This window comes from Lepidochelys kempii, chromosome 1 (genome assembly GCF_965140265.1).
Source record: "Lepidochelys kempii isolate rLepKem1 chromosome 1, rLepKem1.hap2, whole genome shotgun sequence".
Lineage (NCBI taxonomy): Eukaryota > Metazoa > Chordata > Testudines > Cheloniidae > Lepidochelys > Lepidochelys kempii.
This window is the reverse complement of record NC_133256.1, coordinates 38,832,650-38,856,738: the sequence shown is the minus strand read 5'-3', so window position 1 is coordinate 38,856,738 and position 24,089 is coordinate 38,832,650. Positions and strand designations below refer to the sequence as shown.

The 24,089-nt window shown below is 42.4% G+C and overlaps 1 protein-coding gene across 8 annotated transcripts in view; it reads right to left on the bottom strand.

The window, feature by feature from the left end:
* The window catches only part of ZMYM2 (zinc finger MYM-type containing 2), a 186,893-nt gene that overhangs the window by 68,594 nt on the left and 94,210 nt on the right, over window positions 1–24,089 (bottom strand). For all 8 annotated transcript variants that reach the window (XM_073339551.1, XM_073339493.1, XM_073339533.1 and 5 more), the window contains 3 exons: window positions 16,798–16,948; window positions 15,704–15,819; window positions 7,004–7,120 (listed from right to left, as the gene is read on the bottom strand). In XM_073339551.1, the coding sequence (XP_073195652.1) occupies window positions 7,004–7,120; window positions 15,704–15,819; window positions 16,798–16,948 (384 nt within the window). The remainder of the gene's footprint in view (window positions 1–7,003; window positions 7,121–15,703; window positions 15,820–16,797; window positions 16,949–24,089) is intronic.

Genomic DNA, 24,089 nt, shown 5'->3' with positions numbered 1-24,089 from the left:
ATTTGCTTAGAAGTACCCATCGGGGCCACACACATGCCCTCTGTCCCCCTCATAACCCACCCAAGGCTATTTAAGGTTGGCACCACTCTGACCCCACTCAGTTCCTTTGCACTGGAATCCAAGACTGGAGACTTCAGTATAGAGAGGACAATGGGTGGATCATGGAATACACGTCTGCACCCATATCTTAAAGAACAACAGTTACAGAACAGGTAGATAACCACTTTTTCTTTGAGTGGCTGCAGACATGTATTCCATCAAGATGATTCACAAGCAGTAATGGAAGGAGATGGAGCTCGGAATCTTCTTAATAGCAACTACAGAACTGCCCTTCCAAAGTTTGCATCTGATCAAGATTCAGTTTTAACAGTGTAGTCTTTGGTAAAAAGATGTATGGAAGACAAGCTAGCACCCCAACAAATATCCAATATGAAGTTACTGTAACTGGAGGTCTTCAAGATGTGTGGTCCCTATCTGTATCCCACACGTTGGTACACGTGTACACCATATGCCTGAGTCCAGAAGTTTTTCCAAGCAATCTCCCCTTGTGCTCCTGATGAAGGGTATAAGGGGCAGTGCGAATTGACGCCGCTCCAGTTCCTCCTTTTACTGCAATATAATCAAGTCTGAAGTAGAGGGGAAGGAGGGCAGGCAGTTGAATATAGAAAGGGGCCACATATTTCAATAAACCTCCAGTTACTGTTAAGTAACCACCTCTTCTTCTTTGAGTGCTGGTCCCTATGGGTATTCCACACATGGGTGACTTGCAAGCAGTGATCAGAGTGGAGGGGGGTGCGCAGATGCTGGTAAGAAGAAAAGGAGTACTTGTGGCATCTTAGAGACTAACAAATTTATTTGAGCATAAGCTTTCATGAGCTACAGCTCACTTCATCGGATGCATGTAGTGGAAAATACAGTGGGGAGATTTTATATACACAGAGAACATGAAACAATGGGTGTTACCATACAGACTGTAACAAGAGTGATCACTTAAGGTGAGCTATTACCAGCAGGAGAGCGTGGGGGAACACACCTTTTGTAGTGATAATCAAGGTGGGCCATTTCTAGCAGTTGACAAGAACATCTGAGGAACAGTGGGGGGGGGGGGGGAGAGAGAAATAAACATGGGGAAATAGTTTTACTTTGTGTAATGACCCATACACTCCCAGTCTCTATTCAAGCCTAAGTTAATTGTATCCAGTTTGCAAATTAATTCCAATTCAGCAGTCTGTCTCTCATTGGAGTCTGTTTTTGAAGTCTTTTTGTTGAAGAATTGCCACTTTTAGGTCTGTAATCGAGCGACCAAAGAGATTGATGCTTCTCCAACTGGTTTTTGAATGTTATAATTCTTGATGTCTGATTTGTGTCCATTTATTCTTTTACATAGAGACTGTCCAGTCTGACCAATGTACATGGCAGAGGGGCATTGCTGGCACATATCCCATTGGTAGATGTGCAGGTGAACGAGCCTCTGATAGTGTGCCTGATGTGATTAGGCCCTATGATGGTGTCCCCTGAATAAATATGTGGACACAGTTGGCAATGGGCTTTGTTGCAAGGATAGGGTCCTGGGTTAGTGTTTTTGTTGTGTGGTGTGTAGTTGCTGGTGAGTATTTGCTTCAGGTTGGGGGGCTGTCTGTAAGCAAGGACTGGGCTGTCTCCCAAGATCTGTGAGAGTGATGGTTCGTCCTTCAGGATAGGTTGTAGATCCTTGACGATGCATTGGAGAGGTTTTAGTTGGGGGCTGAAGGTGATGACTAGTGGCATTCTGTTATTTTCTTTGTTGGGCCTGTCCTGTAGACGGTAACTTCTGGGTAACTCTTCTGGCTCTGTCAATCCGTTTCTTCACTTCAGCAGGTGGGTATTGTAGTTGTAAGAACGCTTGATAGAGATCTTTTTGTGTTTATCTCTGTCTGAAGGGTGGCCCTGGGAGAATTGACAGGATGAGGTTGAAGTCCCACTGAAGCCTGGACTTGATGATGGGTGGGAAGTTTCTGATCAAGCCTTTCATAAAGAGTACCGTCATCAGATGCATGAAGATAGAGCACCTTCTTTCCCCTGGTGTAGGGATGCTAACTATTGTTAGGTGTACACAAAGTGAACGAAGGGACAAACCTCGTGCTTTTAGGGCGAGGAAATAGGCAAGGATAATCAGAATGTCTACCGTGGTGAGGGAATGGTGGTGGTGGCACACGCAAGAGAAAAAGGTGCATCATTTAGCTTGGTAGTATGTTCTTGAAGACTCTTTCCTGCTCTGGTTAAGGAGTACCTGGACTGAGGCAGAGTCTGAGCTTACTATGTCCAACACCCATCCAAGCACCAAGCCGTGAGGTGGAGTGAGCTTGGGATGGGAAACCTGAGCCTCCCATGGTCTTGTGTCAGGAGAACCTGAAATGGGCTGATCCTGATGGGCGCGTGTGTGGACAGAACTGTCTTGGCCAATAGGGCATTAGGAGGAGGATGGTGGCTGCATCTTGGCAAATCTTCCAGAGAACGTGTGGTCCGAGAGGAATGGGAGAAAAGACATATCAGAGTCTACCCATCCAGGGAAGCAGGAGAGCATCGCCCTATGAGTCACTGCCTATGGCCACACTGGAGCACTATTTGGGCATCTTTCTGTTCATCTGGGACGCAAACAGGTCCCATAGGGGAGTACCCCACTGCGCAAAGATGTTGGTCAGACCTGTGTAATGTATTTCCCATTCATGATCTATGTAGAGACTTCTGCTTAGTCTGTCTGCTAGGGAGTTCTGAGCAGCTGGGAGGTATCCGGGCTGTATGGTAACCTGATTCCTGACACACCAGTGGCACAGTATGACTACCTCAAAGCAGGAGGGGGACAAGATCTCGCTTCTCCCTGTTAGTTTATATATACCATCATGGTGATATTGTCCGATAGGACTTGTAAGCAGAGGAAACGTATGAGGGGAAAGAATGCCTTGCAGGCTAGGTGGACTGTTCCGAGTTCCAGCAAGTTTACATGCAGCCTAGTTTCCCATGGTGTCCACATCCCCTCGGCTGCATGGCACTCCAGGTGAGTACCCCATCCTGTAAGGGAGGCCCTTGGTATGGAAGAGCTGAAAGGGATCCCCACCATGACCTTGGCTGGGTTGGACCACCAACCAAGAAAGGCAAGAACTTCTGAGGGAACAGTGACTCAGGAGTCAATGTGGTCCCTGGTTGCCTGGTAGGTTGAGTGGACCCAGACTTGTAGGCACCACAAGTGGAGCCTGACAAAAAATGTCATATGTGCATGAGGCCATTGTACAACTAAGATTTCTAAACTACAGAATAACTATTTATAGCAAATATATACAGTAACTCTTCTAAAGATTACAAGAGCGAAGGGGAACAGGGTTCTGACTCAGGCCATGTGGCAATAAGCGGGAACTGGAGTGGTGTTGACCTGCACCACCCCTTATACCATCAGGTGAAAGCATAAGGGAAGATACTGTGCATGTGTGGGTCAACAGACACTGCTTGGAAAAACTTCCAGACTCAGGTGCATGGCGCATATATGTACCCATGTTTGGGATACATAGAGGGACTAGCACTTGAAGAAAACACATTATTGAGAAATTTGACCAAAGTCACTTGGGCCCTCATCAAATGAGCCACCAGTCTCCAAGGAGATGTGGTCTGAGCAACGCCATTTGCTGTCATAATGCAGAAAGTAATTTAACTATGTGGAAACCTTTTGACCCTTCATCAGATCTGCAGAAGAGACAAAAAGTTGAGGTGATGCCTTAAATGATCTAATACCAATGTTCATCTCATATCCAAGGAATGAGGATGGTGTTCATTCACATCTGAGTGAGGCTTGGTGCAACTGTGACACCACTTTTGGATACAGAGGTTCTACTATTAAGGCTTGCAGTTCACTAACTCTCCTCATAGAAATTATAGCTTTTTATTTTTATTGCTGTCTTTTGGCAAAGGGGAGACAGAGCAAGTTGCTAGTGGCTCAAAATGGAGGACCCATGAGGGAAGCCAGTATAGTACTGAAGTCCCACAAGGCAATCATTGAGGAGGAGGAGGACAACACCTTTTAGAAAGATAGCTATCACGGACTTGGAAAATCCCAACTTCCCTTGCATCAGAGGATAAAGTGCTGAGCTCAGGCTGATAGACAGATCTGAGGACCTAAGTTGTAACAGGTAATCCAAAACTTCTTGAATATGTGGTAGCATCAGTTGAATTCCCCAAGCCAATGACCAAATTAGGTAAACCTGGGAGAAGGATCTCTCCTACAAAGTAGGACTTGCTGCACTGCTTGAGAACACTGTTCTTCCTCCTCATCTAACCATGCAGTACCCATGCGATTAGGTGCAGACTGCTTGGTGCTTGATACCATATCTGACCATGGTGTTGTGTCAGTGGGTAAGGAATGAGGGGGAGAGATCTGGGAGGTTGAACCGACAGATTGTGAAGGTTAGAAAATCAGCACTGTCTCAGCCAAACTAGTGCAATGAGTATAACTCTCACATGATCCAACTTCAGTTTGAGAATAACATGAGGGACAAGTGGGATCTGGGGGAGTGCATACATCAGGGCCAATACACAATTCAAATGGAAGGCATTGGTTAATGAGCCAGACTGAGACACACACCCCCCGCCCCGGAGTGCAAAATTGACTGCATTTCTTGGTGTCTTTCGTCGCAAACAGGGCAACTGTCTGAATGCCCTATTCTTTGAAACTGGATCTCAGCATATGGCCCTTCACAGACCACTGGTGACTTTGGGAGAAATTCCTGCAGAAATGATTGACCAACCGATTCGGTGAACCTGGTAAGTGTGCAACTGTGGGAATGATGTCTTCCTCGATGCAAAAATGTCAAAACATCATGGCTTCCTGACAGAGCTGGTTGGAATCGACTCCTCCCTGTCTGTTCACATAGTACATTGTAGTGGTATTGTCATTAAGTATGTGAATCGCTGCACACCCTTGATCTAGTCCCAAAAGGCCAGGCACACATTGTCAATCACTCAAAGCTCCAGGACACTGATATGAAGGGAAGCTTCCTGTTCAGTTAATACACCCCTGTACTTTCAGTGTCCCTAAATGCATCCTCCAACCTATTGTGGAGGCATCAGTAACTATAGTCCTGGTCACTGGAGGACAGGCGAAGGGAACACCTTTACATACATTGCTCTGATCTCACCACCACTGTAAAGACTTCAGAATCACCACTGGCACTCGGACGTGCCTGTCTAAATTTGGGCAACAGACCAAATTCAGCTATGATTGAAGAAGACAAAAGTCACAACACCACACACTGGATTACGTAAGTGCCTGCAGCCACATGACCTGAAGTTGAAAGGTGAGATTGCAGGTACAGACACAGGCAATGAATTGTTCAGTATCATTCATGCAGGAGAAAAGCCCTCCAACTCGTAGAGCCTATTGGGCCCCGCTTAACTTGATTTTTTTGTTGACATTAATTTTGACTTTCCTTTGTTCAAAATTAGCCCCAGCCAGACTAAGAGATCCAACATTAACTCAATGAGACAGAGGACTTGGTCTTTGGACTTGTCCCTCACTAGCCAATCATCCAGGTCCTGGAAGACGTCAATTCCCATCCTCCTGACAGGCCAAAGGGGATTACTGTGTTACTGATAATGTTGGCCTACCACTATGAATCTCAGAAACTTTCTATGGCTTAGGAAAATCTTCACGTGGAAGTAGGCATCCAGAAGATTGAGGGCAGCAAACCAGACATTCTGCTCTAACGTTGGGAGAACTGTAGCTAAGATTACTATACGGAATCTTATATTTTTGATGTACTTCTTGAGACCTCGGAGGTCCGGAATATGTCTCATCCCTTCATGGTGTTTTGGGGATCAGGAAATAATGGGAGCAGAATCCCTTTCCCCGACGTTGAATGGGAACTTCCTCTACTGCTCCCGAAGTGTAGAGTCTCGATTTGCAGTAGAAGCACTGACTGATGAGAGGGTTCCCTGAAAAGGGACAAAGTTGGGGTGTGTGACAGGGGGGACAGACAGGAATTGGATGGCATAATCCAGTCCTACCATGCTTAGAATCCATACATCTGTGGTTACTGTTTCCTGAACACTGTAGAAAAGGGACAAATCTGTCCCTAAATGGCAGGAAAGTGGAATGGAAGTTGACAACTGGTATGTTGACCTCCACAGGAAAGCCAATTTGACTGCTTGCCTAAAACTGATCGACTGCTTGTAAAAGGAACACTTCTCCTTAATATGCCCTTCTCCAAGGCACAATACGCACTAATAATGGGGACTGCTACTGCAGATAACTACTTCATAGGAGGAACAGTGCTTGTGAAGGCATTGCTCCAGGCAAAAATCAACTATTTAACAATCTAACTCTAGGGGTCTACTACTAACTGTAATTACATATTAAAGAAACCACAGAGAAAACTCTCAGACAACAATATATGAGGTAAATACCTCATGAAATGCTTAAACTCAAGCCGTGGGTGATGACAAGGAACTGAGGAGGGTTAGGGCAGCACCACCTTCAAAAAGCCCTAGGAGCTACAAGAGGCCAAAAGCAGCATGCACCACACAATTGATATTACTAAGCAAAGTTCTCCAGCACTGGTACACACACACACACACCTGAGTGGAATACATATCTGCAACTACTCAAAGAAGAAGCAGGCTTCAACCTCTACAGCTGAGGTAAGAAAAGAGAATTACCTTTTACTTTAAATTCTAGATCCTTTTTGCTATCTATAATATGGTACTTGAGTGCATTCACATGTGCACGCACACACTCTCGCAAAACCTTTTGATTCTATCAGTAAAACACAAATTTAATTATAGGTTTAACATTATTAATATCCAATTTTTGCTAATTAAAACATTAAAAAAAAAGTTATGCAAACTTTAAGGACTACCCCACTATTAAGAGGTACACATTTAAACATATATAGGTTACTTATGAAGGGGTTTTTAAACCTATTTGGCAAGTACACGTAACCACTCCCTACTTCTGCTTCAGTATTATCAAGCAACTTACCTCCCACTCCAGTACTTCTGGCTTTGAACAAAAAGAACCTTTGCAATAATTGCATTTCAGTTGAATGTCACTTGGAGACACAAACTGACCATTGGTTGAAGACTGCACACTAAGAGTCTGAAAAATATAAAAACATACACACATCACTGTAGAAACTATGTTCTACAAATTTACATTTTTCTTAATTAAAATATATTTCATTAAAGTTACACTGTTAATGATAATATAGGTTTTTATATTATTGAATTTAGGAGCTTTCCTTGTAGAAGGCACAACGGATAACCCTTTCCACTTCTGATTGATTCTCTCCACCTCTCTCAATTGCTTACAGGTGTTTTCCCTCATCTTCACAATCTCCTACTCTTGCTCGTTATAATCCATTTATTTCACCTATGATGATCTTCAGTCTTGTTTCTCCTACATTCTCATCTACTGTACTCAATGTTAAGGACCTCTTTAGGCTTCTCCTTGTGTGTATGCATAAAACTGAAGAGCACCCCCGTGCCTCATCACTGATCAGCTGACAATCAGTCATGTAGCTTGAAATAAACATAGTTTGATAGTTCTAGATGGGAATCATCATTTATATCAGAGGTTTTGTATGAAAGGAACTAGACAAAGCAATATTTATAAAGAACCCCCCCCCAAAAAAAACACACCAAGGCAGATTAACACTACCCTGCCCTCAGGCACAAGTCTGAGAATGGAGAAGCCATATATCGTGTCTTAAATGGTCAAACTTAAATGGTCTCCATTCTAGCAGATCAGATGAGGAAACAAATGCCAGAGTAGAGGACCATCTACTGAGAATACCCTGCACCCAGTTTCCAGAAAAATCTGGAAATACGTGCTGTGTCCCAACGGGCTCAACTGCCATGGCAAGAAGAGGCACTCACTCAGGTAACCAGATCTCACGCCATTTAGGGCTTTTAGATTCAAGGAGACATCGTGTATTGCATTTGGAAGTGTACAGAAAGCCAACATCACAGCTGAAGAACGGATGTAAAATATTCCCTGCAGTAAATACCACTTTGATGAAAAACTCCGTTCTATACCAGAAGCTTTCCATCGGTCTTATAGACCCATTATGGACATCAGTCTTTGCACATCACTAAATCAACCACCAACTAGATTGGCATATTCTCTGTGCTGTGATCATGCCAGAGTCTCAATCAAAGGTGATCACAGAAATCTGAGATACCACTAGCTTCCCCACACCCACCTTCTTAATAGCCTTTCCCAATAGGGATAGATTATAAACAGGACAAAAACAAGTTTGAAACTTTTTTTATTTTAGTTTTAAGTAGGGAACTAATCAAAGTTTGGGATAAGCTTTAACCTCAAACAATAATGGACTCATTACCACTGCTCAAGCTGATTTCAAAAGTCATGCTGGTCCAGGGTTTAACACACATTTCTCAGGACAGCTCTCCTTGAAACTTGGAGTTCACAGATGTGCTTCACTGGCATAAAAATGGCACATCAAGTAACATACCAACATACACTGGTCTGGTGCAAGACCCAACTTTACACAAGTGTATCATCAGGAGTTTGCATGAGTTTTCATACTGGTGCACTAATGTAGGTGAGGCCTCAGAGTAAAACTGGCCTAACCTCAAAAAGAAAAGATCATCTTTTGTTTCTTCAGACAACATCATTATAACTTGAACCCAGTGCAACGTCCACAAACAGTACTCCGTACAAGCATTTCAGGGCCTCTGAATCTTCACACCTGTCACATTATGTCCTGCACAGATCTCTGCAGTATTATGTAATAGGTTTATTTAAACTTGATCACATTTTGGCTTGTTCTGTTGCCTGCTTTAAATGGTTCTATTCTGTATTGGGAGCTGTGCAAGTGCTATGAAGAGTAGGATATACAACTTGCTACATCCTCATACTTGCAGATGTCAGGACAAAGTCATCAGCTCCCTCAGCACATTACTGGACTGGTGACTACAATTTATTCTGATAAACAATCATGCCTTTGTGTGTTGGTGTTCAAGGAGTAAAATAGTATGATTTTGTTTAAGTTGAGGTTTTCTTGTTCTGCTGATTTTTTCCTTGGTCTTATTACAGAAAATCCTCTCTTGCATGTTTCTCTCCAGAATCAAGGAAGGAGTAGTCTGAGTGTAGAGAGAAGATCTCTCTCTGGGTCCTTCAACTCCCGATTCTGTTCCTCTCCCCACTATCCACTCCTCCACTAAGTGCAGGGGAGGCCCTAGGGAGTTGCACTGGGTCGGAAATGAGCAGGTACTAAAGCAACATGCAGAGGGAGGTGGTTCCTTTTTATCAGAGCTTTGGAATATGGGAGATGTTGCTGAAACAGTTGACAGGCACTTGTGACAACCCCTAGGCAATAAAGTACATTAGAAATGGTATGTCCCCATAACCGCTGATTTTTTTTTAAAACAAAAATGACAATCGCTAAAAAGGGAGGGCAAAGGAATTTTTTTTTTAAGTGTTGAAGGTGATCGAAAAAAACTGGTTATGTGGCTTTTTTGCTTCTTTTGATATATAAAAGTCCTGAAAGGATTTTATTTAATGTTCCCCTGCTCTTCTTCATGTATTAGAAATTCAAGTCCTGACTAGGCTGGAAGACTAATGACTGGACAAGTAGCAAAATGGTTACATGACAAAAGTGAAAATTAAAGAGCTGAGAACAGAGATTTTTAGGCAGAAAATTCAAAATTTGTTTTAATTAATATTTAAAGTTTAATGACTAATATTTTAGATAATAATGGAAATGGTTGTTTATGAGATTTAATATACACACATCTTCAATTAAAATACAGCTCACAACAAGCACCACAGAGGTCTACCAGAGATTGCCAGGGAAGACCAGAATTTACATTTCTAATATTTCTAAAATAAAGAACAAGCAAAGAAGAATTTTTTAAAATATCAAAATAATCCTTCTGGACATTTATACCACCTTATTTGAGCTCATCTATAAGACCTCTACCCCACTCACAATTTTTTTCTTCTTTAAGGTTAACTTCTGCCATGTGTTTACAATTGATCGAGTTTACAATTGATTGATTATTGTTTTTTCCCCTAACTCTGTCTATCCTTACATTGCAAGCTGCTCAAAGAGAACCTCCTTCTTGAATGTCTGGAAAGCGTCTAGCACATAGTGTATACTACACTTAGAATAAATAAAGCAGCAAAAAAAGGGCACAAGCCCATTTAAAAAAAATTTCCAGGCACCTTTATGTTATTTTTTATTAATATTTTTATTAAAGTTGTATTTTAAATTACACATTTGTTCCCTTCTTTGTTGAGCTGTCATCTGAGCCAACAATGGTCATGTTTCGTTGCAGCTGCTCGAGGGCTTTCCCTGAATACAGAGGACATAGGAAGTGCCAGGCACAGATGAGACCATCAGAGACCACAATCAGGCTTGCATCCAAGCAACTTAAACAGGTGACACAGCCAGTGCTCTGAGCTGTCAGACTGTCACTAAAGAGTGGAACAGGAACAGTCTTGGATTGCACTGGGAGAACTGAAGCACTAATACAATTGCTAAGCCCAGCACTTACATTCTACACTGGCACTGCAACTGGTGGAAGGTGACAAAGTGCTGAATAACATGGAAGTTAGAGTTGCTCTGAGCAAGGGCAGTTCAAACTGCAGTAGCAATTTTGCATATGGATGCATGTGTTACTGGGCTTCTAGGAGGTCCAAACAATAGATAGCACACCAAGTATTTCTGGTTTTGACAAAGCTAAAATGAACCACCCAGAAAGAATCAAATTGTTCCAATCAGTGAAATAATGTAAACGGAAAAAAAATCAGAGTACATAAAATGTGTCTGTTCCTTAGAAGAGCTAATTTATCAGTCACCCATCCACCCAGGATTGTTCCACAAACAAACCTCAACAACATTACAGCCAGTAGCGTAGCTGGGGAGGGGGGGGAGGCGCTGGGTGGGGCAACGGCCGCTCCCCCACTAAGCAGAAGTGGCTCCTTTTTAAGTCCTTGGCGCCTTTTAAAATTTTTACTCACCCGGCAGCGCTCCGGGTCTTGGGCAGCGGTTCAGGGGGAGCAGACATAAAAAAAGGCACCACTCCCTGGTACTCACTCACTTGGGTCTTTGGCAGCATTGCGGTGGCAGGGGGGGGGGGGGTCCTTCAGTCCCAAACACCGGATCGAGTGAAGGACCCGACGACGAAGTGCTGCTGAAGACCTGGAGCGCTGCCAGGTGAGTACAAGGGGGTGGCGCCTTTTTCTATCTCCACTCCGCCTGTTTTTTCCACCTGGCTACACCACTGGTTACAGCACTGGGAAAGAAAAAAACCTATGTCCATTACATCTTCAGTACAGGACCGTCAAATATTTTCTCCACTACTATCAGACTCATACCACGGATTTCCACCACCAGCATGCCACCCTCCCATCACACGCATTCCATGGCAGAGGGAGAGAGAGAAGAGAGAGAACAGCATACTACCTGGCCACCAACAAAATGGGCAACAAGCTGCAGGATATTCTACTTAAAGAAGTCTGAAACCCACTAGATCCAGCACTCTCTAGGCACACTAGAAAACAGATGTCGAGACATGACGAAAGAGAAGACTATTTAAGAAAGGCACTTTACTCCCATTCAGGACTGAGGCTACTGGCAAGATGACCTTGCAAGCTCATACTGCAGCACCACATCTTCATAGAGAAGGAATTTCCAGCCTCAGTTTCCTCAAATCTCAAGTTCAGACAAAAAAAATCTTCAGTTGTCTCAGTGGACTTAATGGCAGCACAATGTTGGATGGAGACATTAATATGATTAGCATGTTTAGGATATATGGAAAGGCCTCAGACATTCTTGCATAGTGTTTCACCAGCAACCACCTACGGAACAGCCGCCTTAGGTAAACATGCCTGGTCTTCTCTCAGTCACAAGGACGAATGCTTACACTCAACTGCTCAAGGAAAGGAGAACAGTATTTATATATTAGCATAAATGCCATAGCATACACCTCAAGTGAACTGTTCAAATGCTTTTAATGTGTTACCAAGTAATTTTTATTTGGAAATGAAAGGATTATTCAAGAGAAGATACATTATCAGAGTGGGAAACATAGCAACCTACCTTAAGAGTAGAATGAAAGAATAAGATTGTGGATCAAAGGGATTTGATCAAAGTATCACTTTGCATTTTCTCTCTTAACGGTGCAGAACCACCCATGACCAGCAGAAATTAAAATCACTTGTGGAACCCTATATTCACTCCTTTCTGCAAAACTTTCAGCCCTTTACGATTAAAAGCAAACCATACAGAGTGGCTGGATGACAAATTGTTGGGTAACAGTTAATACTAATTCATGTCAAACTCATTTTAACTGAGTAAATCCCAGTTTGAGAGGATTCACTTAAAAAGGACTATTAAAGAAAAAACCAGGTACACTACTAGGCACATTATTACCTATTACTGTTGAGATGGGCAAAAGGTGAAGCTAAATTTACATTAGCCAACAGAAAATTCAGAGTATTGTATTAAGTCAATTATTTAATCCATCACATGATTTGTAGTACTGCTGCTCACATGGTTAATTAAACACGTAAATCCATCACCCATTGCTTGAAGCATTGCACATGCATTGGTGGTTGAGTGTCCCACACTTTTGTGAGGGAATCTCATATTTTGTGAATAAAATCAAGCAGATTCAGAATTAATTGCCTTTTTCCATAGATGAAAGGAAACATCTTGACTGAAGAGGGCAAAAAAAACTGGTTTCCTCTTCTTGAGTTCAGTGCCATGTAGTTCACTCTGGTATTAGAGATGCCAGGAATACTTCATGCCACAACCTGTGTTTCAGATCTCTGTCCTTCCTCTCTGAATATACCCCGAAGAGTGGAACATGGGTGAACTGTTGATAGATATTATCAACTCTTCCTTCAGAGGAGTTGGCTTCTATTAAGTACAGTAACTCCCCACTTAACATCCTCTCACTTAACGTTGTTTCAATCTTACGTCCCTGCTCAATTACAGAACATGCTCCATTTAAAGTTGTGTAATGCTTTGCTGTAACGTCATTTGGCTGCCTGCTTCGTCCACAGCTGGCAACCTCCCTATCAGCTCCCGTACACCCCGCCTCCCACTCCAGTGCCTCCCGCCCACCGGCAGACTCCGCATATCAGCGCCTTACCCCTCCACAACCCACCTACTGCCCGCGGCAATCAGCTGGCTTGCGGCATTCGGGGGGCAGGGGCAAGAGCGAGGACTTGGTGCGCAGACTCCCCCTCCCTCCCCGCCTCCTGAATGCCGCAAACCAGCTGATTGCCGCAAGCAAGAGGGGGAAGGCTGCGCTTCGAGTCCTCACTCCTCTCCCCTCCCTCCTTGGCCCTGAACACCGCAAGCCAGCTGATTGCCACAGGCAGGAGGGAGGGGGGAGAAGCGAGGACACAGTGTGCCTCCCCCTCCCTCCCCTGCCTCCTGCCTGCAGCAATCAGCTGGCTTGCAGTGTTCGAGAGGGAGGGGGAGCCTGCGAGCGGTATCCTCACTCCTCCCCCCTGAATGCCGCAAGCCAGCTGATTGCCGTGGGCAAGAGGCAGGAGCGAGGACGGGGCGTAAGGAGTAAAGGGGGAGAGGGGGAAGAAGAAGCGGGTGAAGGGTGGGGGTTTGGGGGAAAAGGGGTGGAGTGGGTGGGCCGAGGCTTAAGCCCCCCGCCCCTGGTGCTTGCAGAGTAGGGGAAGCTGCAGCTGCTGCTGCACAACATGCTTCTCCTAGCCTACAGCACCTTCAGCATCCTTGCCTGCCTCATTTGTCGCCAGTGCCAGTGGGCGGTGCCTGTGCGGGGTAAGGCGGGGACACCTCCCAACTATAGTACTGTACTATATGGCAAAAAAAATTTCCCTGGGACCTAACCCCCGCATTTACATTCATTCTTATGGGGAAACTGGATTAGCTTAACATCATTTCACTTAAAGTCGCATTTTTCAGGAACATAACTACAACGTTAAGTGAGGAGTTACTGTAAGTCATCACCTGAAGTGGACGATTTAGCCAACTACCACTAAATATCTGACCTTCCATCTCTGGTTAAAAGTATTTAAAAGATTGCACCAAGACAATTTGTGGATGCCTCAGATCATTTTAGTCCATGTTAACCTGGGCTGGGCACAGACCTAGTATAGCACAGACACTGTAAAGGTAGCACTGGCTGATCTCCTATGAAAGAGGAACAGCCAGTAGCCATGCCAACATTTGTAGATCTGTCAGCTGCTTTCAGTATCATGGATGAAACACTGTCTGGTCTGCAAGGCCAAGCAGGAGGAGACAGGATTGTCCTTTAGTAGCTTTCTCTCTCAAGAGATACCAAACTGCTTTTCAGCCTCAAGAACTCTCACATGTAGAATTCTACAGGATTCATCATAATGAACAAAGGGGGTAGGTGGGAATGACAAATATACACATGACTGCTGGGAAGGTTAGCAAGAGGCATGGGTTATAGTTTTTCAATATGCTGACAACACTAGGGTGACCAGATGTCCTGATGTTATAGGGATAGTCCCAATTTTGGAGGCTTTTTCTTATATAGGCACCTATTACCCCCCACCCCCCGTCCTGATTTTTCACACTTGCCCTCTGGTCACCCTACACAACACCCAGCTCTATTTTGTTATTTCATCCAATCTAGACTGTGCTGTTAGACGCCTTACCAGATGTTTGATAAAGACTGGGGCATAGATGAAGGCTATCTGGCTGAAGATCAATCTGGGGAAGATTGATGTGATGCTGGTAGATATGCGAGAAGCAACCAGAAAATGCAGGGGGGGATTACGTCTGCTCCCATAAATGTGCAAATTTTAACAACATATGGGAAGCCATTTGGGGGTATTGCTGGATCCCCAGTCACTGCTGGACAATCATATAGCAACAGTATTAAGAAGACTTTATTCCATTTTTGTTTAATCTGGAGATTGCAACAATTTCTTTCAGATGCAGACTAGGCTATTGTCATTCATACCTTTCTCACCTAAAGATTTAACTACTGCAGTGCAGTCTATATGGAGGCTACACCTTAAATCAAACCAGAAATTGAAGCTTGTGAGGAACGTGACAGTCCATTTGGTAAGTAGCGTATCCCACCAGAAAAACAGGGTATCAGTGCTCTGGGATGTGCATTGGCAACCTATTTGTTCTCTGGGTACAGTTTAAGTGGCTCATTTTCATCTGCAAGTCCTCAATGGCACAGAATGTAACAGTTTCAGAGAAAGCCTCTGTCCCCATGACATATTGCCATAGTTGCAGTCAGTGGAGCCCCATATGGTAGGTATTCAAACATGAAGGACTCTCAACTTTGGAATTCACTTCCTGGCCCACTTTGTCTGAAAGATCCAGAATTTGTTATCCTTCAGTGCACACTGCAGGGCTCATCTTTGTACACATGCTTTTTTGGGGGGGAAGGATGTGGTGAGGACTGATATTGGTGGGTGTGCCCACGTATTGCTGGGATATATTTTGTATTGGTTATTTTCAGATTTTTAGGTTCTGAGTTTTATTCTTTATGAAATTGTACTTTTCATTATGTCAAAGTTGCCTGTGGCCCGAGATAGGCTTTTTTTTTTTAGTTTTAGTGCAAAAATCAAAATAAGCTATGTAAAAGCCAGATATTTTAATATGCACATATTTAACACACGCATCAACAAATATATACATATATATTTTCAGGGAGGAAGAGATTTAACACAACAGCTAACCTGAAATTTAGCTACACAACTGGAACTGCAAAAGTTGTACAGTTTTCCATCAGGCATTGTGGCTTGATATTGAGGTAAAGTGTTTCGTTTACAAAAGTGGCAAATAATTCCCATACCTAAAAGAAAAACGTAGTTTACAAAGAAAATAAATACAAGTAGTAGTGTAGAAATTTACTGGGTTATAATTTACCACTTCCTCTCATTTTATTAATGTAAAATCTAAACTTCATAATTAAATTTTCCTACCAAAAAAACTACTAGGCTCTGAAAATCTCACACACACGAGACAGGAAAATATACATTTTAGTTCTTCCTGATCTTCTTTGTTAAACCTCAAAGTTAAAGTATTGTTGTGTTCCTATCAAAAACTTATTAGTATTTCCAATTTGGTGAACAAACTAATTCACTTTGTCTCCTTTTCCCACTCAGACATCTTGACAGATTTATACACCCCTTTCCCAGAATAAATGTCTTGGCTAAATGATGTATCTCGTGAAAGACACACAGTTGCAATGTCTCATGCATATGGACGGCATTTATTCAGTATTGGATGGTATCAAATATGAAAAAGTACCACGTACATGCATGAAGACTGTACTCTGTAGTACTCTGACTCTGTAGCATCACTAGTGTACACTATTTAATATGTCTCAATGTCCGTCCATCCCCTCCCCCAGTAACCTACAAGCCTCAATACACTGGAAAACTTTTTTTTTTTTTGGGCGGGGGGAGATTTGGGAATCAATATGCTAAAAGGAAGAGAGGGTTACAATATTCCAAATGGGAGATGACCAGAGCAGGGACTAAAATATTACAAGTCTAGAATATAAAAAGACAGTATGTTTTTCCTTTAAAATCTGCAAAACACTCAGATACAATAGTGATGAGTGTAATTTTAAAACCTACATGAATTTATATTCTAAAACAGAAAAAATAATCTTAGTACAAAGTGAGACTACTTTTGCAAATCTTATGTCTTTTCTTCTTCACAAGAGAAATAAACAGAAGTAAAACATGGAAATTAAAAAAAAAAAAGTGTTTTAATTCAAATCTACCCTTATCAGTGATGAAAAGCCACCATCCTTTTCACTTACTTTGTGATTTTGCATATTTTGCTTTGTGTGTGTTCATGCATGCAGTTGAGCAGTATGGCTCCATATATCCATTAGGTCCTATGCACTGAGTCATTTCAAAAAACCTGCACTGAGCTCTGCAACCAGTACAAGTTGTTAATTTGCCATATTTCTAAAACATAAAACAAAGCAAAACAATGCATTAGTCATGACTAAGTTACATTACACTAAGTACATAGGAAGATACATTTTCTGCTATTCTCACCTCATTAGAATCTTCCTGTATTACATAAAAGATCTAGAACATGTATTTTGGCAGGGAAGGATGGCTTGGCTAAAAATAAATATTTTTTTAAATTTAAAGCGTATTGAAAAAAATTTTGTGAACTGTGTTAGAGCCTAGGTAAGTCTGAGTGGTTACAATAGTTTGGAGGTAACGACATTTATCCCTTCCTGCTAGTGGATTAATGGTGTAATGAAAGAAGAGTCTTTTCATGGAGGGAGGTGGGGCGGAAAACTAAAGTTTAAAATAAGGGATACTCTAAGCTCCAAAAAGGACTTCACCCAAGCAGAAAGAAAGGGCACAAGCAATTAGGCACCAAAATAGAACTCAGTAGGATATATGGAAAGTGGGATTTTATGTTAAATGCTAAAAAAGAAAGATTAAAAATGCTTTCATGAAGTTGAAATAAAATACATGGAATCTCTCTGTTTATAGACATGCTTGCCAGAAGCTGTGAATAGGCAACAGGGGATGAATCACTTGATGATTATCTGTTCTGTTCATTCCCTCTGGGGCACCTGGCATTGGCCACTGTCAGAAGACAAGATATTAGGCTAGATGGATCTTTGGTGTAACCCAGTATGGTCATTCTTATGTAAGCAGTAAAACAGGTTTCATCTTAAACCGCTCCCAAGGTAATTTTAGATATAAAGTGGTCATGCTCTTGTGCACCAGTATCTTATAGAAATACCCTGTACTTGACCTTCCACGCTAAATGACTCTCATAAGACTATCAGTAGCAAAATAATTACTGGTGAAATACAACCAACTTTCAGTGGGATCAAACGCTCCACTGAGGTTGCCTGATGTTATGCTATACCATGGCTACGATGAATATTGCTGTAGCCAGCAGAGCTAACATTAATATTGTTAGAGCTAAAGCTTTCTGGCTCTGACAAATCCTGAAGAGTGGATTTCTCTTAACTTCACAATATCTTGGGGCTCCTGTCCTGATGCAGTTGAGCCACGTCTAGAAGAGTTTCTATGTACATCAACTGATGACCCAACTGCAAGTTGAGACTTTGGGTGAACTCTAGGTAATTACAACACCGTGATGGTGACCAGTTGATTTTAGACACTCCTCACCCCCATCAATAGTATCATTCCACCCCACAAGAGCACTCTCAAACCGTGCAGGTAAGTCAAACTAAGCCAAGGTAATCACTTAGTGAACACAAGTAGTACAGATGCCAACACAAACGGAATACACAAAATGGATAGTGCTGATGTCTTATATGAATTTGATACACATCTCAGTTAAGTAAGGATCCAAATGTACACAGAAGCATCAACAAGATACAACACAAAGCCAGTGGCCTCTATCTAGTAGTAGTATACTTGCTCGTAGGTGACCATCTTGAATTTTTCCTTTGAGGGATTACTGATTCATATATCATTATGTTGGATGAAGCCCTTCTAACATTTTAGGTATCTGGAAGCACTTGGAATAAAATCTGTTCCCTAATTTTGTCCAGTAGCCCATGCTTGATGGTAGACTTTTTCAAGAGGAATTTTCTGCAGTATCTTTTCCTAGTAGTTTCCCAAAATCATTCAACATCCAGGGCCCTTCCACTTCTATCAGTCAAGGGGAGGATGTAAGGACATAATTATCCTGTTTGCTGAGGGAACCTTGTTTGGGTACTTTTGGCTCTCTTAGTCTTTAAGGATTTATCATTAGTGACTTAGTCAAATCCAGAAGTCTATGCAGTCACTGGAGAAACTTGTGGAAAGTCAGTTCTTACAGATCAGAGAGTCTATAATATTCTCTCGCCTCTGTAAAATGCACACACACACACACACACCACCCACCCCAATTTGGTGAATTAATTTGCAACGGATAACAAAGCCTCATGGTACTCCAAAGAGTTTGGCTTCATGACCTGTGCAAGCCGCTTTGAGGCATCCTGTGTTGTTGATCCGTTCTGCTTCAAGAGTGGCTGGGTCTGTGCTTATGTGGACAATCCTAGCACCAAGAAGGAGGGATTCAACTCTGGCTTCTATTTAGAGAATCAATCCTTTGAAGGATTCCAGACCAATTTCATGCCCAGCTTACTGGAGATTCTCAGGAGTGCTTCTTGGAGAGTTTGCTCGTTGCGGGTGACATTTCTAATCAGACATATGACACCCACATAATTCACTCAACTCCCAAGCAAATGCAAAAGACATGCTCACCTGTGAGGAATATCTTGTAGCAGCACTTCTTGAAACCATGTAAAGCAAAATTTAAAGAACTTAGCTATACGGAGAACAGTAAAGACCTCAAGGTAAAGTCTATGGAGGACTAGAATCCAGGAAGAAAGCCCTAAGAGCATTGAGTAATTACTCCAAAATCTATGCAGATAACCACTCAAAAGGCTCTAAGCAAAATCTGGAAGCACCGATGCAATTATGCTAAAAGGGAACTTTATAGATTGATTCTGCTCCTGGACACAGTCTGACAGCAGGAATGCAGTACGCAGGAGGTCAGACTAAATGATCTCGATGGTCCAATTTGGCTTTTACGTCTATGACAAATCACTGAAGCCTCCACAGGATTCTGGACTGGAAGAAGAGATCAAAATTAAACTGTCAGGCCTTGAAGGCTATCAGCACTCCACAGTACAGAAAAACAGAGATGCAAAAAAAATGAGATTTATTATACATTGACTGGAATGTTGGGGGAACACTCTGAAGGATATCCTATGTCTAACAAAGGAATGGTGGACAAAACAGAGTTGCAAAGGCAGCCAGAAAAGGTCACAGAGACCTTATTGCATGTCTGGAATAACGAAATGGCGTTTAGTATACAATCAGTAGCATAAGTAGCCAGGAGAGCTGGCTGTATTTTAAAGAATCCTTATTCAGGTTACAGGGACAAACCATTCCGATGTGTAGAAAGAATAGTAAATATGGCAGGCGACCAGCTTGGCTGAACAGTGAAATCCTTGCTGATCTTAAATACAAAAAAGAAGCTTACAAGAAGTGGAAGATTGGACAAATGACGAGGGATGAATATAAAAATATTGCTCGGGCATGCAGGAGTGAAATCAGGAAGGCCAAATCACACCTGCAGTTGCAGCTAGCAAGAGATGTTAAGAGTAACAAGAAGGGTTTCTACAGGTATGTTAGCAACAAGAAGAAAGTCAAGGAAAGGGCGGGCCCCTTACTGAATGAGGGAGGCAACCTAGTGACAGAGGATGTGGAAAAAGCTAATGTACTCAATGCTTTTTTTGCCTGTCTTCACAAACAAGGTCAGCTCCCAGACTACTGCACTGGGCAGCACAGCATAGGGAGGAGGTGACCAGCCCTCTGTGGAGAAAGAAGTGGTTCAGGACTATTTAGAAAAGCTGGACGTGCACAAGTCCATGGGGCCAGATGCGCTGCATCCGAGAGTGCTAAAGGAGTTGGCAGATGTGATTGCAAAGCCATTGGTCATTATCTTTGAAAACTCATGGCAATCGGGGGAAGTCCCGGACGACTGGAAAAAGGCTAATGTAGTGCCCATCTTTAAAAAAGGGAAAAAGGAGGATCCTGGGAACTACAGGCCAGTCAGCCTCACCTCAGTCCCTGGAAAAATCAAGGAGCAGGTCCTCAAGGAATCAATTCTGAAGCACTTAGAGGAGAGGAAAGTGATGAGGAACAGTCAGCATGGATTCACCAAGGGCAAGTCATGCCTGACTAACCTAATTGCATTCTATGACGAGATAACTGGCTCTGTGGATGAAGGGAAAGCAGTGGACATGGTGTTCCTTGATTTTGGCAAAGCCTTTGACACAGTCTCCCACAGTATTCTTGCCAGCAAGTTAAAGAAGTATGGGCTGGATGAATGGACTAGAAGGTGGATAGAAAGCTGGCTAGATTGTCGGGCTCAAAGGGTAGTGATCAATGACTCCATGTCTAGTTGACAGCCGGTATCAAGCAGAGTGCCCCAAGGGTCGGTCCTCGGGCCGGTTTTGTTCAATATCATTTAAAATCTGTAGGATGGTGTGGATTGCACCCTCAGCAAGTTTACAGATGACACTAAACTGGGAGGAGAGGTAGATACGCTGGAGGGTAGGGATAGGATACAGAGGGACCTAGACAAATTGGAGGATTGGGCCAAAAGAAATCTGATGGAGGTTCAACAGGGACAAGTGCAAAGTCCTGCACTTAGGACGGAAGAATCCTATGCACCGCTACAGACTAGGGACCGAATGGCTAGGCAGCAGTTCTACAGAAAAGGACCGAGGGGTTACACTGGACAAGAAGCTGGATATCAGTCAACAGTGTGCCCTTTTTGCCAAGAAGGCCAATGGCATTTTGGGATGTATAAGTAGGGGCACTGCCAGCAGATCGAGGGACATGATCGCTCCCCTCTACTTGATACTGGTGAGGCCTCATCTGGAGTACTGTGTCCAGTTTTGGGCCCCACACTACAAGAAGGATGTGGAAAAATTGGAAAGAGTCCAGCGGAGGGCAACAAAAATGATTAGGGGACTGGAACACATGACTTATGAGGAGAGGCTGAAGGAACTGGGGATGTTTAGTCTACGGAAGCGAAGAATGAGGGGGGATTTGATAGCTGCTTTCAACTACCTGAAAGGGGGTTCCAAACAGGATGGATCTAGACTGTTCCCAGTGGTAGCAGATGACAGAACAAGGAGCAATGGTCTCAAGTTGCAGTGGGGGAGATTTAGGTTGGATATTAGGAAAAACTTTTTCACTAGGAGGGTGGTGAAACACTGGAATGCGTTACCTAGGGAGGTGGTGGAATCTCCTTCCTTAGAAGTTTTTAAGGTCAGGCTTGACAAAGCCCTGGCTGGGATGATTTAATTGGGGATCGGTCCTGCTTTGAACAGGGGGTTGGACTAGATGACCTCCTGAGGTCCCTTCCAACCCTGATATTCTATGATTTTATGATTCTATGATAAGAAGGTGTCATGGCCCACTACCAGTGTTTCAGAGATTCAAACAGACTTGCAATTAAAGAAGTTCCTATTCTGCTTCATGCTGCAAGCTTGAAACATTACAGTGAGAAAAATCTGTGCTGATGGTATCTATACAGAATCTCCAAATCCAAACCTAGAGATCTTAATTTGCTTATTGTTTTTATTTTATATTAGAAAGCCAATGTCTTTATATTTTCATCCCATGAGTTTCTATATGGACATAAACTGTACCATAAGTAATACAATTTTCCCAGTGGTACATTAAGGTGTAATTCTATGGAAAGATTCTGGAGGTATCTAATCATAACAACAAAGCTCTCACTGTTTGTCACTGACCCCTACAAGGAGATTTTAACACTTTTGCAATATTGATAGTACAGTGTTTAACACAATATTTTGTATACAAAAATCTCCCTCTCCAATCCCGTTATCACTTCTTCCAACCTTAACTACTGTGCCATCTTTTCTGCTGAATCTTTTTTCCGTATCTTGTTTCTACTCTTGTTGGCCCGCCACCAAACTAGTAAATTTGTACGTTAAAACCATCTGCAATCCCAAAAGCATATTAAGTGTATAAACTTTTCAGCTTTTACTTTATGTTAAGTACTAAACAGTATTAGAGACAGTACAGGTGTCTCAGATGGCTTTTGTATGAAATGGTTCTGAGAGACTACAAAAGATGGTTTCCATTTATTCTGCAGTTCTGCTGGTGAGGACCTGCTGTAAAATCTAACCTTTGCTGTAGAAATGAATGATGGAATCTAACTCTTCTTTAACACACAAACAAGTTTCTCTCTCATACAGTTGTGAAGGCAACTGTCAAAACTCAAAAATATAACCCCAAGTGGTGTTCTCGATTTCCAAGGTAACAGAAAATCTGCATCAATAGTTCTGAGAAATGTAATGCTCTCCCTTTAAACACAAAGGGTTATTGTTTTTATTTGTTAAGCATCAACAATATGCTCAGTCCAATAGACAAGATAAATAATAAGACAGTCCTGACCCTGGAAGCATTATAATCCTGAAAACAGAAGGAAAAAAGATAAACCAAGATACACTAAGAGAGTGAGAGGAAGAAGTTACCTTAGATAAATTTTTAAAGTCTTAAATATTGTGGGCCTTAAGGAAAAAATGGGTCTTCAGACAGGATGCAAATAAAGAAACTATAGAGATCCTCAACACTGGAATTGAAAAGGCTTTCCAAGCAGGGGCAGCTTGAAGACTGACCGAAAGAAAAGGAAATAAAGCAATCAAGAGGGCACTGAAGCTAGCATCGCTGACAGCCCAACACTGTAGCATTTAATTTCAGAAAGGGGAACTACACAAAAATAAAGAAGTTAGTGAAACAGAAATTAAAAGGTACAGAGCCAAAACTGAAATCCCTGCAACCTGCATGGAAACTTTTTAAAGACACCATAATAGAGGCTCAACTTAAATGTATACCCAAATTAAAAAACATAGTAAGAGAATCAAAAAAAGGGGCACTGTGGCTAAACAACAAAGTAAAAGAAGCAGTAAGAGGCAAAAAAGCATCCTTTAAAAGTGGAATTTAAATCACAGTGAGGAAAATAGAAAGGAGCATACACTCTGGCAAATGAAGTATAAAAAGATAATTAGAAAGACAAAAAAGAATTGGAAGAACAGCTAGCCAAAGACTCAAAGTAATAGCAAAAAAAATTTTAAGTACATCAGAAGCACGAAACCCACTAAACAACCAGTGGGGCCACTGGAAGATCGAGATGCTAATGGAGCACTCAAGGACGATAAGGCCATTGCGGAGAAACCTGAATTCTTTGCATTGGTCTTCATCGCTGAGGATGTGAAGGAGATTCCCAAACCTGAGCCATTCTTTTTAGGTGACAAATCTGATGAACCATCCCAGATTGAGGTGTCATTAGAGGTGGTTTTGGAAGAAACTGATATTACTGTTTAGTTTAAGTCACCAGGACCAGATGGTATTCACCCAAGAGTTCTGAAGGAACTCAAATGTGAAATTGCAGGACTACTAACTGTACTCTGTAACCTATCATTTAAATCAGTTTCTGTACCAAATGACTGGAGGGTAGCTAACGTGATGCCAATTTTTAAAAAGGGCTCCAGGGGTGATCCCGGCAATTAAAGGC